The sequence below is a fragment of the Serinus canaria genome, chromosome 1 (assembly GCF_022539315.1).
Source record: "Serinus canaria isolate serCan28SL12 chromosome 1, serCan2020, whole genome shotgun sequence".
Lineage (NCBI taxonomy): Eukaryota > Metazoa > Chordata > Aves > Passeriformes > Fringillidae > Serinus > Serinus canaria.
The window spans coordinates 111,470,502-111,493,669 of NC_066313.1; the positions used below are offsets into that span (position 1 = coordinate 111,470,502).

The 23,168-nt window shown below is 44.8% G+C and overlaps 1 protein-coding gene across 1 annotated transcript; it reads right to left on the reverse strand.

Annotated features, from left to right (window-relative positions):
* Nucleotides 1–5,194: 5,194 nt before the first annotated feature.
* ETS2 (ETS proto-oncogene 2, transcription factor) lies at nucleotides 5,195–19,657 on the reverse strand. Its single transcript, XM_009089549.4, has 10 exons — nucleotides 19,353–19,657; nucleotides 16,239–16,310; nucleotides 13,439–13,559; nucleotides 11,753–11,872; nucleotides 11,100–11,300; nucleotides 10,390–10,473; nucleotides 9,492–9,734; nucleotides 8,997–9,260; nucleotides 8,212–8,330; nucleotides 5,195–6,756 (listed from the first exon to the last, which is right to left on the reverse strand). The coding sequence occupies exons 2-10, from the start codon at nucleotides 16,308–16,310 to the stop codon at nucleotides 6,541–6,543; spliced, it is 1,440 nt and encodes a 479-aa protein (XP_009087797.1). The 5' UTR covers nucleotides 19,353–19,657; the 3' UTR covers nucleotides 5,195–6,540.
* Between the last annotated feature and the right edge of the window lie 3,511 nt (nucleotides 19,658–23,168).

Below are 23,168 nucleotides of genomic sequence, written 5' to 3' on the forward strand. Positions count from 1 at the left end.
GCTCCAGCCCTGGGATCATCTTAATGGCCTCCTCCACCCTCATTCCAACATTCCCCACCTTTCCTGTGCAGGAGGCCTTGACCAGGATGCAGAACTGCCGTGGGGTCTCACAAGAGCAGAGTAGAGGGGGAGAATCTGCCCCCTCAACCTGCAGTTTGGCCCTGGGGGTCCTCAAGGTTCGGAAAATAGCCAGATGAGAGAGGGCCACCAGTGGGAACTGGCTGTGCTGACCCTGGAGAAGTGGCCTCATGGAAGCCCCCATGAGACAAATCAGCACTGAGTGAGTACCTGGGTGAGCTCTGCACAGGGATCCTGCAGGGGCCATGGAAAATCCCCCATCTGTGAGCTGCTGCAGGCTGGAGATACTCAGGTGTGGGAAGAGAAACAGGGACCAGCCTCACTGTCCACTCCTCACTAGCGGGGATCTCCTTCCCTGTCACAGCTGTGGGATGAGGACTCAATCTCAGTGCTGGGCTTAGCTGGGGATTTTAGACATGGCTTAAAAACAGGGAATGAAAAGTGTTCATGGGCATGAAAAAGAGGAGAGGTCTGTGAAGTCTGGAAGGCAGTGCCTGTGGGAAAGATACACCCCAAGCCTTTGGAACCTGGCAAAGCCCCTTGAGGAGAAAGTGGAATTTTCCCCTACATAAACAACAATGGTTGTATGTGTTTTAAAAAAGGAAAAAAAAAAAAAAATGGGATGCCAGCAGGCATAGAGCCCTGATGAGGAAGAAAAGGAGTGTTGTGCACAGGACACTGGGGGAACTGTTCCAAACCAGTCCATCCTTAGGCAGAGATGTCCCTGTTGGCTCAGCAGTGGCTCCAGGGAGGACTGGGCAGTGTGGGAGAAGGGGATTTGGGACTCACTCCTGGCTTCAGCAAGATGTGTGTTCCTGGCATCTCCCAGGGTTGGCACTCAGGATGGGGAAAACAAACAAACAGGTCTGTTCAGAGGCATGTAGGAGGAATGATATTTCTCTTGGAAGAGCTCCTCTTCTTCCACAGGGAAAAGGAAAAAAAAAAAAAAAAGCACCCTGCAAGAGAAGGAGAGCTCCCTGTGAATGGCAGGAAGCTAAATGGGAGAACTGCATCTGCTGGTTTGTTCTTTGCCTTCTGTCAGGGGAAAAAAAAAGAAAAGTTAGACAAAGAAATGAAGTTTGATTCAAGATACAGCAGGCCAAAGACAGGCAGCCAAGCAGGAATGGGTTCATTTAGCTTAAGAATCATGGAATGATTTGGTGTGAAGGGACCTTAAAGCTCATCCAGTTCCAACCCCCTGCATGGGCACCTTCCACTGTCCCAGGCTCAAATATCCAGATGAAGGAGAAGGGGAATTATTCTCACTGCACCGGACTTTCAACCTGCAGCTATTCCATGGAAAACACTTTCCTTCCTTTCTGCACTTCACTCAGATGGTTAAAGGTGGGAGAAGGGCTCTGGAGCCCCTCCAGTGGCAGAGCAATCCCACCCCAGACCATGCAGGTGAGCTGTACACGGAGAGGGTCAGGAGCTGTCGCTCCATCCCTGCCCCCCTTGGCCTCAGGAGGATCAGTCCCACCCTGCTTTTCCAGAAGGAAGGACATGGCCACCAGCTTTCCAGAGGGATTGCAGGTTTTGCCCCTCTGTGTGTTGCCTTTGGCCCCTGGGATGGAAGGCCAGGGGTGAGCCAGCCCCATCCACACTCGTGGTGGGATCTCCCTCCATTTCCAAACCACATGATTTTGGCTCAGCTTGCCCGCCTCCCTCTGGGCTCTGGGTTTCCCTCCACAGCCCAAGGAATGCACAGACAAACCTGTTTTCCCTTCTGGCTCTGCTCATAGTGAAAGACAATAAAGAACAAACAGGTTTTGGGTATGCAGGCTTTAGAGGAATTGTATTTTGCATTTGCTCTCTCATTTTAGATCGTGATGCAGAAAACCATGGTAAACATTCTATATATGGGATTTTGGACAATTTTTCTAGCTGTCTACACAGCAGCTGGGAAAAATATCTTCCAACACCTCCACATTTTGCATATGCAGAGGTTTCATTACATTTGATATAGTTGCTACTCATATTTTGTTGAGTTCATCATTCACCTCGTTGTAAATGCCAAGAGAGGTAGAGACAGAAGGAAGAAAAATGTCAAGCTCTGATGCTTCTTCCCCAAAGCACAGAATTACTTAATAACTCCTTTATTCATACCCAAAACCTTACAAACACTTGAAAATCTCAATTTGCACGGAGCAAATGACGCTGTTACTGACCAGCATATCCTATTTATTTTTAACAGCTTCACAGATTGTGTGGCTGCAGAGGGCACATCACATGGCAAACACTGGACATGAGTTCCTGGCTACCTTTCCCAAAGGCTGTGAGCCCCAGGGTGACTTTTTCATTCTTCTGGCTTACAGGGACACCTTTTATTCCCTCTTTAGCCTTTTGAGCGTCCACGTGTCTGGCACATGAACATTGCTGCAGTCACATGGTGCTGGGAACACGGGGGGTTCAATTTGTGCTCCACTTCACACAGAGAAACAAAGAGAAACATGAGACACCAGATAAACTTGCATGGCCAAGGTCTGGCAGTTCTTTACCCCATCAAAATTTGGGTCAGCCTTGGAAAGGGCATCAAAAGAGCCATGGAAGAGATGGGAACTAGAAACAGAGGAAGGGCTGAATGCTGCATCCCTCCCTTTGGTCCTTGGCGTATTAACAGCCAGCAGGGCCAGAAATTCAGGGCTGAGAAACCTCCAGGTTTGCAGATAATGCTGAGTAGTTTCAGTAGCCAAATGCCAGAGTGCTGGTGAGGCACTCTAGGAGGACCTCAGAGCACACAAAAAGGTGGCAGGTGAGCATCAGAGTAGGTTAGTTTAGAGAAATCCATCCAAGGAAAAATAACCCAAGCTGAGTGTATGTGATGCTGAACTTGGAAATGGTAGCTACCAGGAAATGGATCACTGACAACTCTCTGAAATCATCAGCTCAGTGTGCAGGGGCTGCCAAAAAGCCAAAAAAGCATGAGGGTACAGCTAAACCAGCTTTGTTTTGCTGCTGAGCACAAGACTGTGTGCCCTCACCTCGGAGCCTGGATGAGGTGCTGGCTCCAGTGCATGAGGACAAGGCAGTAGAGAGTGGCCAAGGGCTCTTTCCTTTTAGGCTGGCCAAGGTGAGGAATCCCAAAGTTAGAAGGAAGAGAAGCAGGCAGGGTGTCCCTTCCAAGAGGCTGAGCACTGTGAGTGGATGGGGGTTCACCTGGGGAGCCACCAGCAGAGAGTGGCCAGGTTTGGAGATAAAGGATAAAGCACTGGGATAAGTGATCCATCATCTGCCCCATCCTCACTCCTCACCTGTACCTGCTGTGGCACACAGCTCAGACCTAGGGTGAGTGTGAGAAGGAGGAGCAGCTGACAGATGTTTCCCAGAAAAGTCCCCTGCACACTGAGCATTTGTAGCTCACAGATTTCCCAATCCAGAGGTGGTGTTTTACTTGGGATGGAACACTAATTTTTTCTTTTTTTAAATTAAAAATAAAAAGAAAAAAAAAAGGGCAAATACTTTGAAGTCAAACTCTGTTATTAGAGGTGATGTGCCAGCCAGGGGTAGGTGCCAACTGCAAGACTTTATTTTGACTGCTGTCTCATGAGGAAAGCTGGCAGCTGGGAGCACAGGGAGGCATGTCCTGAAGAAGGTGAAGAATTCAGCCAGACTGCTTTCAACAGCCTCTTTGATGCTGGGTGGCTGAGAACACAGAGCAGGGCTTTCTGTGTGTGCTGAGACAAAACAGCCTTTAATGGTTGTCTTCTGGGTCACCCTGGGCTACAGCTTGAACCCCTGTGTGGACCCATCCAGTGCAGCAGAGCAGGTTTTCATGGAATGGATCAAACAGAACCACTGAGGTTGGAAAAGATCTCCAAAATCATCGAGTCCCAGCTGTGCCCCATCCCCACGTTGTCCCCAGCCCAGAGCACTGAGTGCCACCTCCAGAATGGGGACTCCACCACCTCCCTGGGCAGCCCCTCCCATCCAGTGATTGTGCTTGAACATTTTTATTTCTTCCAAACACATTAGTGTGGGTTGCATGGATCAGGATGCTTCTACTACCATGAAATTTCTTTTTTACTGCTGGGGGAGGAAAATAAACAACTTTCCTTTAGCCTCTAATTTGGAGCCTTCAACGATCACCCACGCAAGAGACAACCATGGTTTCGGTCTAAATAAAGAAATAATTCCGTGTTCAGAGAAAAAAAAAGCCTGCAAGTGGGACTTGACCAGGTTGAGAAGACAATTAGTGCTCTACAGCCATGGTGTGAGAAAGGAAAAAAATTAAATCTCACATTCATCCTGACAGCCCTTACTTTATTTTCATGCAAAATAAATAACTCCCTCAGGATCAGGACCACACATAGCACTACCCCTGTCCACAGCAAAGGGCTGGAAGGGGATGATCTTAAAGGTCCCTTCCAACCCAAACCATTCTATGATTCTTTTCAATTCCTTTATTCCTTTTTTATTTCCTTTTTCCAAGGAAAACTAAGGCTGAAGGATAAGGAAAAATAAGTCTGCAGCTGTTTAGGGCTGAGCAGGGGCCTACCCTCTCAACTCCTCCCATTTAGAAAGACACATTCCCCAAAACCCCCAAGCCCATGGTTTTTCACATGGTGACTACATCAAAAGCAACAGCAAGACACAGTTTGGTAGAAAGATCAAGAGGCTTAGGGCCAACATTATTTAATATTTGTATTTTTAACCTTTTATAAGTGTGGAAATGTTTCTGCATTTCCTGCTTGTCTGGAAGGTGGAGGGATGAAGAGGATGATGGAGACAGCAGGGATCCTTTGCACAGGACAGGAACAGTTCAAGCTAAAGTTGTCTTCCCACCTGTGTTTTTCCATATCTTCCCCCACCACTTTACAAGATCTTTCACACCACAGAGCTGCCAATTTTCTTTCAGAGGCACAACACAAAGGTGCTAACACGAATTTCTATCCAGAGAGAGTGGTTGCATCCATCCAGCTCAGCTCCAGACCAGCCTCCACATTCTTGCAGTATTTTCTCCAACAAGCCCCAAGCCTGGCTGGTTATTTTCTTTTTAGGTTATTTTTTTCATCCTGCAGCTGTTGAGGGTGGTGAAGGATGGACAAGGATTGAACCAACAAACAAACAAAGAAGGAACTCCTCTGAAACTTTCCAGATCAAAAAGCACGCACAAAAGTTTCTTTTCAAGAGGTTTTAATGAAGAGTCATATTTTTAAACCTCTCACACTGTACAACACATTTAACTGTACATCAAGCTCAGATAAAAAATAAAGCTTTCTTACAAAGTACATTTTTCCAGTGTTTTTTTTTTCTTTTTTTTTTTGCAGTAAAAATAGCTGCTACATAAAACCCTCCTGATCTTTGAAAAGGAGTCACAGTTATTTCCAAAAATAGAATTCATATTTTAATCATACAGAATAAACTGCAGGAAGAGACAAGTGAACTGAAAAAATAAGGCTTGTATATAAATTTTTTTAAAAGTACATGCATAGAAGTTGAAAAACATATGCCATTTATAAAGAAAAAAAGGTAATTTTACCCATATTAATATTTTTATTTTTCAGTTACAGAAGAAACCACAAACAGGCCCTTTTATGTCCCAGAATACAACATTAGTTTCCTGTAAAAATGCCAAAATGCACAAAGAATTGCCAGCTTCAGTCTTGGCAAAATCCTGAACCCGGCCTCCCTCCCTGTCCCCCCCAATGCATGCACACTGAGCATAGAACTTCTGCTGTCTCTCAGGCCAATTAAATATTTGCAGAAGGTTGTATACTCTAGACAAACATGAACCCCCCCCACCCCACATTTGACAAGTTTACATTCATCCTATTTCAAACCACACATACAATTAGATTAATTTACACTATACAGTATCTGTTAAATAGGAACATCAGCGTTTCCAGAGGAATCACAGAATATATACAAACTGAATATTGAAATGGTATGATTTTCCTTCCCTTCTATGAAAGGGTGGGGTTCTTTTTATGTTAACAGCTGCTACATCTGGTTTTGGACACGAGAGTGTTTATGTACCTATGCAGCACATTTCTGGAGTAGTAACAATAACAATAACAAAACGTGCTTTAAAACAAAACTAATACCAGTCTCCTTACTGCTCATTTCAAATAGTTTGTGTTTGTTTTTAAATAAACTGCATGAGGACGGCGGTGTTTCGAAAACATCCCAGCCAGAGCTCTGCTGCACCGCTGGTTTCTCACAGCCAACCTTTGGTTCCACAGCCAGCCCATCCTTCCAGGGCAGTGTCAAAGCGCTTCGTGGGGCAGGGCAGGCAGCTGAAACGCTGCCCCCAGGAGCAGCCCCGTGTCTCCAGCCAGAGCCAGGGCTGTGCCCACTCCCCCGAGCCCCACCGAGCCCAGCGGCCGCTCCCACCCCGCTCTCCGCGCTCACACAATGGATGAAGGTCCCGCTCTGCCTCCCCCGAGCGCGGCGGGCCCGGCTGCCGTGGCTCCCGGCCATTGTCCCCACCGGTGACTCCAGATCCACGCCCAGGCTCTGGGATCAGTCCTCGGTGTCGGGCTGCACGCCCAGCATGGCGTGCAGCTCCTCGGGGGTGTAGCCCAGCAGGTTGTGCAGGTCGCACACAAAGCGGTACACGTAGCGCTTGCCCGACGTCTTGTGGATGATGTTCTTGTCGTAGTAGTAGCGCAGGCCCCGGCTCAGCTTCTCGTAGTTCATCTTGGGCTTGTTCTTCCTCCTCCCCCAGCGCCGTGCCACCTGCCAGAAAGCAAAATTCATTCAAAATTTGTTTAATTTGTCTTCTTCTTAGTGGCTGATTAAAGAAAACCCTTTCTCAGTCAGAGCGTTTTATTTGCTTTGGATGGCCCAGCCTCACAAGAGAAGAGTTGGTGACTGATCCCACAAGAGACCTCAACAGCAGCTCCAGGAGGAGGTGCCTGACAGCAAAGGTCATCTGTGGAAGCTGGCCCAGCTGTGACCCAGAGTCAGGCAGATTTTACTCCAAAACACCCAGGCTTGAGTTTCAAGCCCTGGGAATCATTGGTTTACCTTAGGGTGAGCTTGAGAGTTCCCCCAGAAGCCTTTGGTGTTGCTAAGTTGTCCAAGTCCTGCTCCCCTATTGGTTACTTGCTTCCCCTATATAGTCATTGTTCTAGAATGTTCTACCCCAAGTGTATATATTATTGCTTCCCCCTTATCTCAGGTTTGGGGATCCTGCCCCTCCTACTGTGCTCCACGTTTGTTGTTTTTACCCTTTAATAAAGTTCCTTTTGGGCAACCTCCTCAAACCCATTCCTTCTCATTTTTGCCACCCTTGCCCTAAGTCAGGGAACCAGAGAGGTTTGTCACAGGCACCCTCACTGCAACAGACACCAGTTTGTAGGGGATGGGCCAAAACATGCTTAAGGAGGTCAGGTTGAGGGAGAAGTAACAGAATATCCCAAGCTGGCAGTGTCCCACAGGGACCAAAGTCTAATTCCTGGCCCTGCACTGGACCACCCCAAGAAACACAGAATATCCTGAGCTGGAAGGAGTCACAGAATCAACCAGGCTGGGAAAGACCTTTGAGCTCAAGCCCAACCTATGACCAACACCACCTTGGCATCCAGACCACAGCACTGAGTGCCACATCCAGTCTTTTCTTAAACACCCCCAGGGACAGTGACTCTGCCACCAGCCCAGCTCCTGGCCCTGCACAGGACAAGCCCAGGAATCACAGAATACCCTGAGCTGGAAGGGACCCCCAGGGATCCAAGCCCAACTCCTGTCCCTGCAGTGACACCCCAGCAATCACACCCTGTGCCTCAGAGTTTTGCCCAAACACTCCTGCAGCTCTGGCTCAATCTGCTCTCTCAAAAAAAACCCCTGTTTTACCACTGATTAGCTATCAGGCAGCAGGGGACAACTCTTCACTGAAAAATCAATGGTATGAAGTTCCTTGGAGTTCATGATTCCTCTCCCCTCTTTTTTCTTTTTTTTAAATCTAAAAGTTTCACTGGAGTTTTTATCTCTTAATACAATAATTTCCCTACTGGAAACAGTATCAGAAGATGAAAATACATCACTTTTAATGAATGAAGTTCCCAAAATTCTTCAAAAGTAGCACTACCATATTTGATGTGCAGCTAAACACACATCTATATTCAAGACTGGGCCCACAGAGGTCAGATCAGACCCCAAAAATCTTTGTTTTCACCCCAATTAGCCACATACCTCATCTGGGTCAGCAAGTTTAAATTCCCATCCATCTCCTGTCCAGCTAATGAATGACTGACAGGACTTGTCAGTCAGTAATTCCAGAAGGAATTGCCACAGCTGGATAGGTCCACTGCCTGTTGGGAAAGAGGAGACAGAAAAACCACAAATTAATACCTCTGCCAGCTCAAACCACAACCAATGTATGTGACCAGACTTGTATCACAGACCTAGTAATTAATCTGATTTATCTTTTTTATAGATCAGAAAGAAACCTAAGGCTTTACTTTATAGCACAAACCTGCTATTACCCATGGGAAAATGAAGTCAGGTTTTTCATGGAAACAAAGGATTTGACAAAAATTCTGGCTTTCCCTCTCATATGGATCCTTTAACCCTCACTCCCACCTCCCAAACAGCTGCATTTTGAGCTCCAGGGCTTGTCCTGAAGTCTTTGGCTTGGCAAAGATCCTACAGGAAAAAACCAATTTCAGCAAGGACTACAGCAACAAGGCCTTAACAGGCCTTAACAATACCTGTGGGAATTTCCAAATATGGGAGATTTTGTCCAAGCTCCCCTCTTTTTCAAACAGATCAAAAAAGTTCATTTGGTTTTTACTTGATCTGACATGCATGCCTGTTCTTGTTTTGGGTGGATAATCCCCAAGACTTTGTTTAGTAACATAAAAAAAAAAAAATTAAAATTATTTGTGAATCGTGGTCTCTATCCCCATGGCACACACTTGTAGGGAACACTGATGTTACATAAAAAATAGGAGTGACCATTTTGCCTCACCACTCACCAGTAAAGCCAGCCAGGATGGCTGCTGGTATAACTGGTTTCCCTTGCTCCACAGGATCACTCCTCTCTTGAATGTAGTCTTTGAAGGACATGGTAGGTTTGCTCAGGCACAGGGACTGGCTGCAGTCATCCTCAAAGCTCTCATAGGATGGCACACGCTGCAAATCCACCAGGGAGGATTGGCTGTTCCAGGACTGCAGCATGGAATCTGAGCTCTCGTAGCTCTCAGCACCACTGTCACTGGATTCGTGCTCTCTCAGCTTGCCTTCATCAAATAAAACAGTAAAATAAATAAAATACAAATAAATATGAATAAATAAAATAATTATAATAAATATAATACTAAATATAAACAACAATAATAATAAATATAAATAAAATAGTGTGGGTCATTTCTTTCCCTCAATCCAGCCTGTCCATAAAAATCGTGCAAAGGAGGAAGAGGCATTCAGAACATGGCCTTGGCCCTGTGGTTATCATGCAGATAACGACTCACCAGAGTTATCCATCAGCAAATTGAGATTGTTCCTTGGGAAATCTTGGTTTACTGCACAGTAGTTCACACCAACAGCATCTGCTTGGGTTTTAGGGAACAATGGGAAGTCTTGTTCTGGGTTGAGGAGATTCGGTGCCGTGGAAGTCTGACAGACGTCAGTCAGGAGACTGGGTTTGGGATAACTGAGGGGTTTAGGGTATCCAGGCATTTGCATTCCATAGGAATTCTGATCTACGTTAACAGCTGAAAAAAGAAACCAAAGAATTAGATGATTTTTCCCCTGGAGACCCTTAAACAAACTAATACACTAAATACACCAAATCAGATTCTGCAAATCCCCCTCTCTAACTTGCCAGCCACAAATGCCCATTGTTCATTCTTCAAGGAAACTACAGAAAGAACTGGGGAAGTTTTAAGTGGTTTTGAGCAAGGCTCTCCCCATTAAGTAGTGCAATCAGGCAGAGCTGAAGCCTGACTGTGGTAGAATAAAACACACCATCAATCAAACAATCCGAGGGAGCCAGCACTGCATCCCACACACTCCCAACAGCTCTAGCACACTTCCAGAGCCTTTAAAAAGGCCTAAACAGAATTCTAGCTGCTTCTCAGTTTTTGCCTCTGTTTGCTAGAGATGGGAGTGGTCATTCTGCTCTACAGATGGAGGGCTTGGCATAGCAAGAGGAAATTTCATTTTCGCAAAGCCATTGCTCTTCAAACAATTTCCGATATAAATTAGGTGACAATTGAACAATACAAGGAAAGAAGGCTGGAGCAGCTGAAGTCAAATGCTCTCCTCAAGCACAGTAACTATTCTGGTGCTTTTTGTTTCCACCCTGAATCTGTGACATGCTCAGAATAAAATAAGAGATGCAAAGTATGAGTTTTTAAAAATACTTACTTAGGGAATTATTATTGACCCAGTGAGGAACTGAGGTGAGGTGAGAGTTCTCCACATATTGATCCTGTGTTTTCTCTTGGCTGTCTGGGGAGAGGAGAAAGAGAGAAAATTTGAGTTTATAGTTTTAAAGATCCAACCTGTATGTCATGGAAAGCTTCTGACTCTTGGGAGTGTTTTGGGGTCATTATTCACAAAAATTTTCATATCACGCTCTATTTGTACTGCATTTTCTCTCATGACAGAGAGAAATCACACCAAAATAAAACTCCAACCAACTTCCAACAGGCTTTAAAACCATCCCACCAATTGAATTTTCCCATAAAACTTAAAACCAACAATAATTGCAATGTTCTTTAAGGTCAAGCTGTTGGTTAACTTTGTATTTATGGGATTAACTATTTTATTTATGGTTAATTTACAGTGGTCATACCCCAATCTCACTTATTCCAATGATCTTCCCAAATAAAACCTGCCCACAAATGTACTCAGCCTGCACACAGAATGTCTGCAGCTATCTGCATCTGTGCTTTGCAGACCAAGGATGTACTGACAGTGCTGATAATGCTTTTATTAAGCAAGTTTTAAAGTTCATTTTGAGTTTTCATATGCAGTAAAACCCTTCATAGTGAAACCCGTGTGGAAATCAAGTCCCATTTCTGTTTCTGTTAGGAGAGCCCTAAACCAAAAGCTTTTTCTGGCTCTCTAACTACCTTTTATCATCTGTTCCAGGTGTTCCCACAGAATATCACCCACATAGTCAGGTGCCAGTTCCAGGAATCGCTCCTTGCCCAGGTTGCACAAGTCCTGGCCACTCATAAGAAACTGATGGAAGTTCACATTTGCCAAGCTGAACTCATTGGTAGCCCATGAAAGCCACTGGCAAACTTGTTGTTCAGTCCACAGCCAGGGATCTGCAAGACAGAAAGGATCCAACATTTAGAGATAACTCCTGGCCCTTGTCAAATAATCTTCCTTAGAAAACAGTGAATTAAAAAAAAAAAACCCTAAAATTGTTTAGCCAAGTTAGTGAGTTCTGAATGAATTCAGAATGAATGTATTCTTGACTTTATTAAAAAAAAACCAAACAACCCAGTCCTCTTTTCTTTCTGCATTCACTTGCAACCAGAGATGTCCTCAGCTTGCTTGACTCTCTCCTGCTGCCAAAGCATGAGATCTCCATGCACCCATTTTTAACACCAGCAAGTCTGGCCTCTCCAAGGCAAGCTGTGCCAGATTCACATAGGATCCATTCTTGTATTTCCTACTGACATCATTCTTTCCTTTTCAAAGAGCAGCTATTCAGCCTCCTCCTTAGCATTAAAAGAAAAAAAAAAAAAAGAGCTTATAAATAGCAAACACTTACTATTTGGGATACCCAGCCGACACTGTTCCTTTGTGAAACCACTGAAAGTATCTTTCAGGGCCTGACTCATCACAGCCTTGCTGCACGGGGTTAACAGAGGCAATTCACAGTTGTTCGACTCTGCAAGAAAAGAAAAGGGGTGGAGGGGAGGAAGAAGACACATTAACTTCAGGGCGCTGAAAGGACTGATTGGCTTTTACTATTTGAAGAATTAAAAAAAAAGAAAAAAAGCATGCTAAAAAGTTACAAAGTTGGCGTTTTAAAAACAGAGACCATGCTCTAAAATCTCTGTGCTACTCGTTTGATAAGATTGCATCACTAATTAGAGCTTTGCAGCTTTCCATGCATAGATCCTTATTTACTCTCAGTACTTACATAAAGTGCCTTTGTTTCAAGGATTTTTTTTTTAAGGGAAATGAGACTGCTTATTCCTATTTTACCACCTATAATTTGCCCTGAGACTTCTTTGCAACTCCAGACAATCTTTATTTAATTTGAGAGCTAAGTAACTGACAGCAGGGTTGTGAAGAGCCAGCTTGCACTATTCAACACTGCATTTCAGACCTTATCATATCTCATCACCCAGGCACATGGTGCAATGGATTATTCCATCATCTGGACCAAAAAAGTGTGACTGGTAACAAGCTGGGGGTGAATAATGCATCCAACCACAAAGCTGGCACCATTATATGTCACTAAAAAACCCTGATCTACTACACTGACTCAAATTTACAAGAAGATTCTATTTTAAGGATAAATTCAGCTCCCACTCAGCTTTTCCTATTGGTCAATTTTCACCAGAAGATGCCTCATTTTATCACAGAATGATGTCACAGAATGGTTTGGGCTGGAAGGGACCTTGAAGCCCATCCAGTGCCACCTCCTGCCGAGAGCAGGGACACCTCCCACTGTGCCAGTTACTCCTGGCAGATTCCAAGTCACTTCAGAGCTGTGCAGCTCTTCTTGCTCTCCCAGACTATCTACAGGCTGCACCTGTGCTTTTACCACACCCTTCCTAATATCTGCAAGCACTTGCTTTGCTGACCAGAGCAGGTGACTGATTAAAATCACACTAGAACAAAGGACCTGTGGTTTTCTGGGTTTGAGGGTTTTTTTTTCCTTTCCCTGAGGGGAGATAAAAGCCGCATCAGGTAAAATAACTACATTTTGTCAGGGATTTTTGGCAAGGATATGTAGAGCACTCTTGGTGGGATACTGACCTACACACACATAAATAATCTAAATAAAAAAAAATCTTGAAACATCCTCACCTTGTTTTTTAAAGTATGGAATAAAACATACTGAGATTAAACACCAGAGAATTGAAAAAGCTTCCAGAATATTTGCACTTTAATGATGGTTGAGATGTTGCAAATTTAAATATATTAAAACCCTCTTTTTAAAGATTTCTAAACTCTTAGCTCTGCTTAAACTCCTACTAAGGCTTCTTCCATGAAAAATCAGTTTATTAGGCTACTGCATCCCAGCTCCTATTTCTTTTCAGTACAGAAAGCAACAACTGTCCACAATGAAACTCTCATTAATAAAACCAAGCATGTACACAGAAGTCTGTGTATTAAATCACATCTTTTTAGGGAAATCCACATTCCACACCCAGGAAATGTTAGTTAGACCCCAAAAATTTCTGCTCTACCAAGTGGACTAAAGAGCAAAGTGAAGATTTACCATAAGAAGTGGAGTCAAATCCTGTTGGCACTTCCTGAAGCGTTTGGTCTTCACTGAGTGAGAAAAAATATCCAGCAAAAAGCGAGTTGGAGCTGTCAAAGGTGTCAAATGCTGGCTGACGCTGCAAAGGAACAGAATAAACACAGAACCACGTCAGCATTTTGCTGGGGAGCTGTGAACTCCTCTGCTAGGAAGTGTCTGGGTTTGGTTTCCTAGATCTGGAGATCATGCACAACCACTACCTTGAATGAGCCAGCTTTGAAACGTAACCACAAGGAGGGCACAGCTTCTGCTACGTGAATAAAACCCACTGATAAGGGCCCTCGAGGTGGGGGATGTTCTGCAGCTTACAGTAAAGCCAGATCAAGATATTCTTGGGTTATTTCCTGTAATTGAGGCTTTTAACAATAGACAATACACATGTGTGTATAAATACATATTTCTTTCCAGGTACATTTTAAAGAAATCCTGATTTCCTTAACCCTTTAAATTGATTATCCACTCCATGAGGATTTGATGGCAGATCAGTAAATTATGGGAAAACGACCAGTGCAAAACCTACAGTAAATTCATGAATTTGGTTTTTTCTTCTAAAGAATAAAGCTCATCTGAACCACATCACTTGAAGCTACCCAGCCAGCTTTATAGGACATGAAGAAGGATGTTGCAGCAACTTTTACACTTCTGCCTTACTGGATTTGCCAGCAACCACATTTTGAAGTCTTCAAAGTGCTCAGATGCTCAGTGAAACACTTCTACTTTCATTTTACAGCAAGGGATAAACAAGACTGATAAAAATGTTCCAGATAAAAGTGGGTTCTACTGATATACTGACATCCAAGTATTTTGAAAACCTGACTCCTTTCAAACTTGACTTGAGCCAACTGTGTATGCCAGAAATATTCGTATGAAATTACTAAATTCCCCTCAACCACTTCAGTCTTTGGGGGGCAGAAGGAATGTGAGCAGAGGAGGAAATAACTTCAAAAACAACTTATGAAACTTGCTTGTTAGTCACAGGGAAACCCTATCTGCAACATCTTGAGACAAAGATGGATAAAAGTTGCCCCTGAGATTTTTTTTCAAGGCACCTGAGGATAGAGCATTGCTCTGGAAAGCTGCAGCTGGCCCATGGCAGCTCCTGCTCTTCAAGGAGCTGGAGACAAAGGCAACTTGCAAATGTTTATTTGGTTTAGGCAAACACTGATTTGCCAGCTTGTGCCAAAGGAGTGGATTTAGCTGAGGACAAGGCAAGGATTTTCAGGGCAGTATTCACGTGCAATGCAAAAAGCAGCCTAAAATATGTTCCTGGAACAGAAAATTAGGGTTAATTCTCCCTCTCCTTCCGTAACTTTTCACATAAAATTCTCCTGGCCAGCAGGGACAAATTGTGGACCCCTGTTTCAGGTACTCCCCACGTCAAAGCCAGCCCTTGGAAAGGCTCATGTCTGAATAAAACAAGTTAATAACATCTGCCAAATCTGCTGGTAAAAGATTCTTTATACATTACCAGATAAAAGCTCTGACTCATCTCTAGTACCTAAAAGAAAGGGCAAGTTCTTTCAACACAATCTGGAAACTCCTGCATTTTGTGTAAATGACCCTTCTCCTGAGTCACTGGAAAAAATGCTGTGGCATGTGAATGAGTAAAATCCATACCGTGCTAGTTTCATATTTCAAAAGGGAGAAAATTAATGTGCAAGCATGTTCTTCATTTAATAGTAGTAAAAGAGGAAAAACACAATGCAGGATGAATTCTGCTCGTCCTATCAGTTTCACAACTACTCTGTTTGGCTTTTCAATACATTTAATTATTGCAGAACGAAATAAAATGGAATGTGAACAGGCACAGCACGGCAGAACACAAATCTCTGACTTAATTCTATAACAACTGAACACTGAATAACACTTAGAGAACCACTGTGTCAAGAGTACACAGATGTTAAGTTGGGGATCTCTTGGATTTTTTTGTGAAGAGAAAAAAAGTTTAAGAGGGGACATAAACCATCAGAGCAATGAGCATCCCAGAGCCTCACTGATTCTTCAAACCATGGCCATTCCTCAAAGCTAATGAGAACAGAAAGGGCCTCTCTAACCTTTACTTGGTTTATATTAATCAATGCTGTGTAAAAAATTTGATACTGGGATTAAAAAGCAACTTGCATGAATGGGGAGTGGGGGAAACCCTTTAAGACTGAGCCTTTATACTGCTGACCTCAGTTTGTAAATTCCTTTCAAAACAAGGTAACAGGCACAGCCTACCTGAAGATAAAATAAATTTAATGATTTTTTGAGTTATTACAATGTATTTGGCTTCCATTAATAAGAGTTGGAAGTGAACAACCTACTTTTAATCCAAACAAGGTTCAGGAAGGTACCAAACCTGACCAGTCCTATCAGAACAGGCCTCTGCCAGTCTCATCAAATTAAAGATACAAACCCTCTCCTGCTGCCCATCCTTTAACCTTTATTTTAGGCAGAAGTTCCACTAACACCAGCAAATTTGAGCTTAGTTCTTGTCTACCTCTTTTAAAGTCTTAGCATTTAGGGAATGGAGAGGGAGCCTTGTTGGGGGAGAAGGTTGAGGGTTCAAGATTTGCACCTTCCTATTTCAGTCCTGCTTTTCACATCTCTCTGGAACTCAGTGGGAATACTCTGGGAGAAGATCAGAAGGGAGCAATGAAACCTGTGCTCACTTGGCTTGTCCAACTCCTGCTCTAGCACTGCAGGAACACAACAGAAGCACTGGCTGGGAGCTGCCCCAGCTGGGTTTGGGAGGTGACAGCTCCAGGGTACTCACCTTGAGCATTCCTCTGTACATGTTGGACACAGGAGCTACTTGATCCATGTTCCTGACCCCAAAGTCACTCATCTGAAAAAGGAGAGGGGTCCCATTAAATCCACAGCCAAAGGAAGGGGAAGCAGATGTTACCAGATGTTACCAGATGTACCCTGATCCAGCTCTGGGCGTGAAGGAGCTCTGGCAGTGAGATACAGGGAAAGCTTTTCCAACATCCCAACCACACAGGGCAGCTCCCCCCTTGGTTTTCAGCTGGGAAAGCTTTCACAGAATTTGTGTTTGCCTGCAAAGCCCACAGAAACGCCTTGCTCACTGAGTACCTGTCTCTTTGAGCTATTTTCCAACTTCTCACCCATTATCTTAGGTAATCAGTTTTGTGTTATTTTCGTGCCCTCTCACAGGCCATGATTCACTTCAGACTTTGCCTTTCACAGGAAGAGCAGTGACAGAGTGACACCGTGGTACACCTTCACCTCCTGCATTCAACCCTTCATGAACAATCAGAGAAGCTAATTCCCAGTGCTCCCAACCTCCTGCCTTGACTACTTCACTCCAAACCACATTATCTTGTACATTTTCTAAACACAGGATTAAGGCATTTATAAAGCTTTAGAGGGCTTAAGTTTTAATTGAAATGGGGTTTGTGCAGTAAAATACTCTTTTGAAAAAGCTGATAATGGGACCACTATCAATATGTTCATGTCACTGAAGTCAAACCTTTATCATAGTGCCTTTATTACCAGGAACAGAGTTGTGTGAGGCCTGTGTGACTTTTCTGCTATATATCACTTAAGGAGGAGAGTGATAAGATTCATATGCAATGGGAAAGACCAAACATAAGGAATAAAGCCAGTTTTATGGCTATTGTTTAGGTTTATCATGATGTAATTCAGGTGTCAGTGAATGATACCTTATCAAGCTACACTCTTAATTTTCCTTCCTTTTTTTCACAGCATTGGGCTGAATTCCCTTGCTCCACAGCAACTGCCTGAAAACATGCACTTGTACTTAAATCACAGAGGACACTATCAAGATTTCCACAAAACTGTGGTCACTTACTACAAGCCAAATCTATCATTCACCATGTTAACAGGAGGAAAAAAAAATCACTTTAAAATTTAGAAAAAATCATAAATTAGGATCTTAACAAAATAAGCCCAGCTTGTTGAAAATGGCAACACATTCAAAAGCCATCCATATAAACAGAGAGGAAAATGAAAACATCCAACAGCCAAGGACAAGGAATCCTTTCATCCTTTTAAATAGCTGATCACTTAAAAATAAAACTAAAAAAAAAAGTAGCAAGAGTCCTTAACATGAAAGGCCTATTTCAACTTGACTGGGCCTTCTAATTGAAACAAAATAAATCAACTGACACCGAAAAGAAGATTCATTAATGTTACTCAAAAAGTGCAATCTAATGAATGATGTTTTTTACCTCAAACAGCACGTACAAATATTTGATCTAAATTACACATCTCATTGAGCAGCAAAGAATTTCACACAGCATGAGTCTCACTCAGCAAGCATCCTAATCTGTTCATTAAATTTGCCACAGTTTAAACAACTGTTTATCCTTGCATTCGGCTGGGCTTTTTAAAAAGTATATGGCAATTTCCAACACCCTTTGTTTTGCCTATGAATTCTGCTCTGGTGGCCAGGGATAACTGGCTTGGGGATTTGAGTATTTGTGGAAATATTGTATGTATATTCTGTAAGTTGAGGTCTGATCTCTGGTTAGGAGTACAAATAAGATTCCTGGCACTTGTGTGCAATTCTGACCTCTCCACAAATCCTGTTAGGCACTTGCCCGTCCACTGAAAGGGCTGGGATTCTCTCCTTCCTGTCTTTTTTTTTTTTTTTTTGTTGTTTCTTTAGAGACGTTTAGGGCCCTAAGACAAAAGGTTTATACCAAGTGTTGATTACACGGCATTGCTCATTAACCCAAGACCGTTTTTCTCCATGCTGGTTTTGTTCCGAAGGAAAGCTTTGGAAAAACAAGACCCCGAGCCCTGGCTGAAAAACACATGGAGATCCTCAGCATGTTTTGCAACACTCCAGCCGAATATCTCAAGCAGAGGAATTTCTATACCCTCTGCTCATCCCACCTCAGCTCTCTCCCCATCTGCAGCACAAATTTCCAGCCCTGAGATATGAAATCCTTACAGACAAACAGAGCTGGAAAGGCAATGCGGATTGGCACAGAGGGTTAAACCTGCCTTTCTGCTGCACTTAAAAAACTGCTGGGTTTTTTTTTTTTAAGTTCAGAAAAGCCACTACGGCCCAACACGGTGTGACTGGGCCTTACCTCCAACTCCTCCACTAATGCTGATGACTGCGACTTGCCAGCTATAATTGGTTTAACTGGCAGGACACCTTCCTCAACACCCCCGCATAGCTGAGTGGGTGAACCAGAACAGGGTCAACAGGATCAGGCACTTATTAACTAATACTCCTGAATTCTGATCGCCTTCTTCTCAGCAGCAGCCAGGTGCCGGCCCACAGCTGGGCACAGCTGGGCAGCATCCACATGGACAAGGCAAGCGCGCTGGTGTCCCCGATGGCTCTGATGTCCCTCCAATGTTATTCCTCCTTGGTTTTTTAGGGGGTTTTTCTTTGGGGGATATGATGCCTGGTTGTTGCTTTTCTTTTAAATGGCAATTTTTATGAGGGGAAAAAAATCAGCCTCCTTAGGAAGAGGGTAGGAGAGAACGGCGTGCCCCGTGCAGCCCCCGAGCTCCGCCCGGAGCCTGCCCGGCTTCTCACACTCATGACACACGCTTCGCCCACGTATAAAAAACTTCGGTGGGCAGATCACACAGCCCAGCATTTTCTTTTTCTTAAGTCCCTTTAAACTCCTAACCAAATGCAGAGCGCGCTGCCCATTAACCCCTTCCTGCCGGGGCCGCGGCACCCCGCGGGAGATGAGCCCCTGGCCGCTCCCCTCAAGCCCTCACGGCCCTCGGGGGAGGCCGATCGCGGGGTCCGGGGCTGTGATCGCCATCCCCCAGGAGAATCCGCGGCGCCCACGGGTCGGGAGCACCAGCGAGGAAGGCTCCCGGAGCCCCGATGAGCCCTTTTCCCTTTTGTCCCCTCTCCGTCCCCCCGCCTCACCTGGCCCCCGATGCCGGCGCTCCTGCGCTCCCTCCCCGGCAGCGGCCCCGGCCCCACACGCGGCGTCCAAGGGATAGAGGCGCCGCTGCCTCTCGGCGAGCCAAAATATCCTCGATGCGGCCGCGCCGGCCAACAACAACAACGGCGCTGATCCCGGCGGAGAGTCCCGGCCAAAGAAGGGGGGCACAGAAGGGGCGGGATGCGGCGGGGAAGGCAGGCGGGTGCCCGCGGTGCGTGGGCGCTGCCGGTCGGGCCGCGGGTGCGGGCGGCCCGCGGTGATGCTGCGCTGGTTCCGCGCTGGCTCCGCCACCTCTGGGCTCCGCTCCGCGCTGTGCCGCCCGCCCGCCCTCGCAGGCGCTCTTCAGCGGGCGGGGGGAGGCGGCCGGACCCGCCTCCTTCAAGCCCGGCCCCTCCGCTTGTTGTCGTCGCTGGTACCGGCACAGCCGCGCTCCGCCAGCGCCGGGGATGTCGAGAGCGGCTCGGGGAGGAAAAGTGGGGAGAAAAAAAGCTGGGTTATGTCGAGAGAGACGGATGTTGTTTTTATAATTTTGTTTCTTCCCCACTCCCCGGTTATGTGTGATATAATTCATGCTGGACTTTTTCCATGCTTGTTTTTTAATTAATGCCTCTGGTTGAGATGGGTGAGATGAGGATGGTTAACCCCTAAAATTACAAATGGAAATAGTCTGTTTGGACATCAGGATGAATTTCTTCACAAAAAGGCTGATTAAGGCATTAGCTGGTGGAGTCACCATCCCTGGAGGTGCTTGGCACTCGGTGCCATGGTTTGGTGCGCTGTCAAAAGTTGGACTTGATGCTTTCAAGAGATCTTTCCCACCCTGATTCTGTGATTTTCCTCAGTAAACTGCGACACTTAGTGCTGTGGAACTTCAGGGATTATGTCATGTCGCACCTTCCGCAATTATTTTGGGGAGTTCTTAATATAAAACGGGATGCGACGCGGCAAAGCTGCAGCCTGCGAATCGCAGATCCTGACGCTGCAGCCTGTGAAACAGAGTTGGCGTTCCTCACACCTTGGGGAAAAAAAATTTGGTGGCCTTTAGAAAGTTGCAAGGAGCTCAGTGACACCAAAATGTAAAGTTGCTTTCTGCTGAATTGATTTTATCAAAGTGAGTTCCCCCTGAGAGATTTCGTGGACAAGCAGGCCTGTGTGGCTTTTCTTAGTTTGGAGTCACCCAACTTGCCTGATTCTCTTGCCAAATTGCCTACAAATGATTTATAATGATATTAAACACTTTGTGTGCCTTCAGACAAGGGACCCATGTGCCCTTCCCAGCTGGCTGACCATTGGAGCCACCCTTTCCTCTTGCTTCCCCCTTGACTTCCCTGGATTTGCAGTGAACACCAGGGATCCAAATTGCACTTAGAATCAAGCTTGCTGTTACACCTTGCTTTATTTAAAGTCCCATTTCAAATTAACACTTGTGTCATACGGTTGAACTTCTCTTATAAGAGCCCACTTACTGCTATTTTGCAGCTCCTCACCAGATTTCAGCTGATTCTTTACCTTTGCCTGTGAATATTTTTGCCATTAAAAAGCCACAAGTTTCTTTGGTCTTGCTGGTGCAGTTGTCAGGGCTCCCTCCTGTATCTTCCAGCTGTTTCTGGCTGTAGCAAAAACTGGATTTTTTTTTTCAGTGTTTCTTTCAAACTCCTCAGAAAACTTTCTCCTTAGAAAAGCAGGATATATTTCATCCCTTAGGGTCAAATGTTACTGGGAAAATTGTGACAGTCTACTTTGAGAGGCTTAAAGATGTGTCTTGATTATGCCAATGACATTTCTTACTCCAGGAGAGCCCTGATCTAATAAGGCAACATCTGCTATAATCCTAGGGGAAACCATTAAAAACTGTATGTCAGCTGCATAGCAATTTTAATTATAACACTGACAAAAACAATTATGACACCCTTTTTATAGGGGAAACATCTGTCAGAAAGATAAGATGAAAGGCTGGGAGTTATTTATTTCTTGCTAAATTAACATTCTGGGACCCAGAGCAAAATTATTAACCTGGCCATATTTTGCTCTATTGAAAGGTCTTATTTTTAGAGCAGTTCTTCTTATGTAAGAGTATTTAAGTTCATTAAATTTTACTTATTGTTAGTATAGAAATAGACTTCATTAGAAGTGGTTTGTGCTTAGTGGGCTGGATGATGTATGAGGAGGGGCTGGGGGAGCTGGGTTTCATTAGTTTGGAGAAAAGCAGGCTAATGGGAAATCTCATTGCTAATTTCACCTCCTTAATGGGAGGCTGGAGCAAAGGGAGAGCCAGGCTCCTCCAGAGGTGCACAGTGGCAGCAGGGAAAATGCCAATTCAATATTTGGGAATGAATATTCCCAGTGTGAGTGAAAGCTTCATCTGGGGGAATCTCTGATCTGGAGTGGCCAAAGCCCAGAGCAAGCCCAGCAGGTCAGAGCAGAGAGCTGAAACTTTCCTCTCCAGTCCAAGTTCCTCTTTAATTCTGTGTCCCCTCTGCACAGCTCACTTTCAAAATGTCACATCACTTACTTAGAGAGTCACAGGAAAAAGTAGGTTTGGCTTGGTTTTTGTTTTGTGCCCCTATGTTTGGTTCTATTTTAGGAATTGTCCGTCCTTCTCACAATTTTCTGTGGTTTTGTTCCTGTGTGTGCTGGCACTCTGTGAGCCAGAGACAAAAGGGGGAGTTAGGTATCCATTTAAGGATAATTGAATCAGCATCTAGCTGCAATCTTCTGAGATATTTTTTTCTGATACTTTTGGGTGTTTTGTTCTGTTTTTTTTTGGTTTTTTTGTAGCTGTGGTGCTCAAGAGTGAAGTAGCTAGGGAGGGAAAAAAAGAAAACTGGCAAAGAATAAAGAAAAAAACATTGCAAAGTTCTCTTTTCTGTGGTAATCTACATGCGTAAGGCTTTTTTCAGTCCATCTCAATCATATTTTTTTTGTTTGAATGAGGACCTCTGCTGAAAGTGAGTTCTGGTTTTTTTTAACTGTCTTTATCTGCAACAGTGCCTCAGAAATAAGCAGAAGAGTTACTTTCTTGTAATCAACTTAATTAAAGGAACCAGTTAGATTATTTTGAAGTACCTGGCAATGGATGGCTGTCCAAGGGGATTATTTGGCCCCATATTTCAGATCTGAGCAGCTGCAGGGCTGAGCTCATTGGAGGGAGAGAAGAGCAGCAGCTGATGGTCAGGGAAAGGCTTCATTGCTGTCTGCACACCATATTTGTTGGGCACAACAAAGAGGGGGAATAAGATCCTAAAAATGCCAAGGTTTGAAGTGTGGAGGGGGAATGTGAGGAGGCAGGTATGTGGCAGGGCTGCATTGCAGCTCTGGAGCAGCTGTGACTTACTCCTCCAGAATTCCTCTTGCGCCACAGAGGCAGAGGGACACACACAGCAGTGAAAATCCCTCTCGTGCTGTGCTGTCCCTCATCTGCATGTTGGCTCAGCTCCTCTGCCTCAGGAGGTTTGGGGTGCACGTGTTCCTTCTCCTCCTCCTCCTCTTCCTCCTCCCTTCTCCTGCAGCACCTCTTTCCTGGGAGCCCCAAAAATGTCTGCTGGGTTCTCATGGTCCAGAAGAGCTCTGCACCTCCTCCCAGTGCTCCTGGCATCCCTGCAGCACCAGGGATGCCTCCTCCAAAGCAAGTTTGTATTCAGCAGCATAAATAAACAGAGCCATCCTGAATTTGAAAGGAAAGGCTGTATATTTGTGCCCCTAAAAAAGACAATTAACAATGAAGCTCCAGTGGTGGCGGCCGGCTGTAAGTTCACAGAGTGGAGGGTCTCAGGAAATAACATCTTTGAAAAATAAAG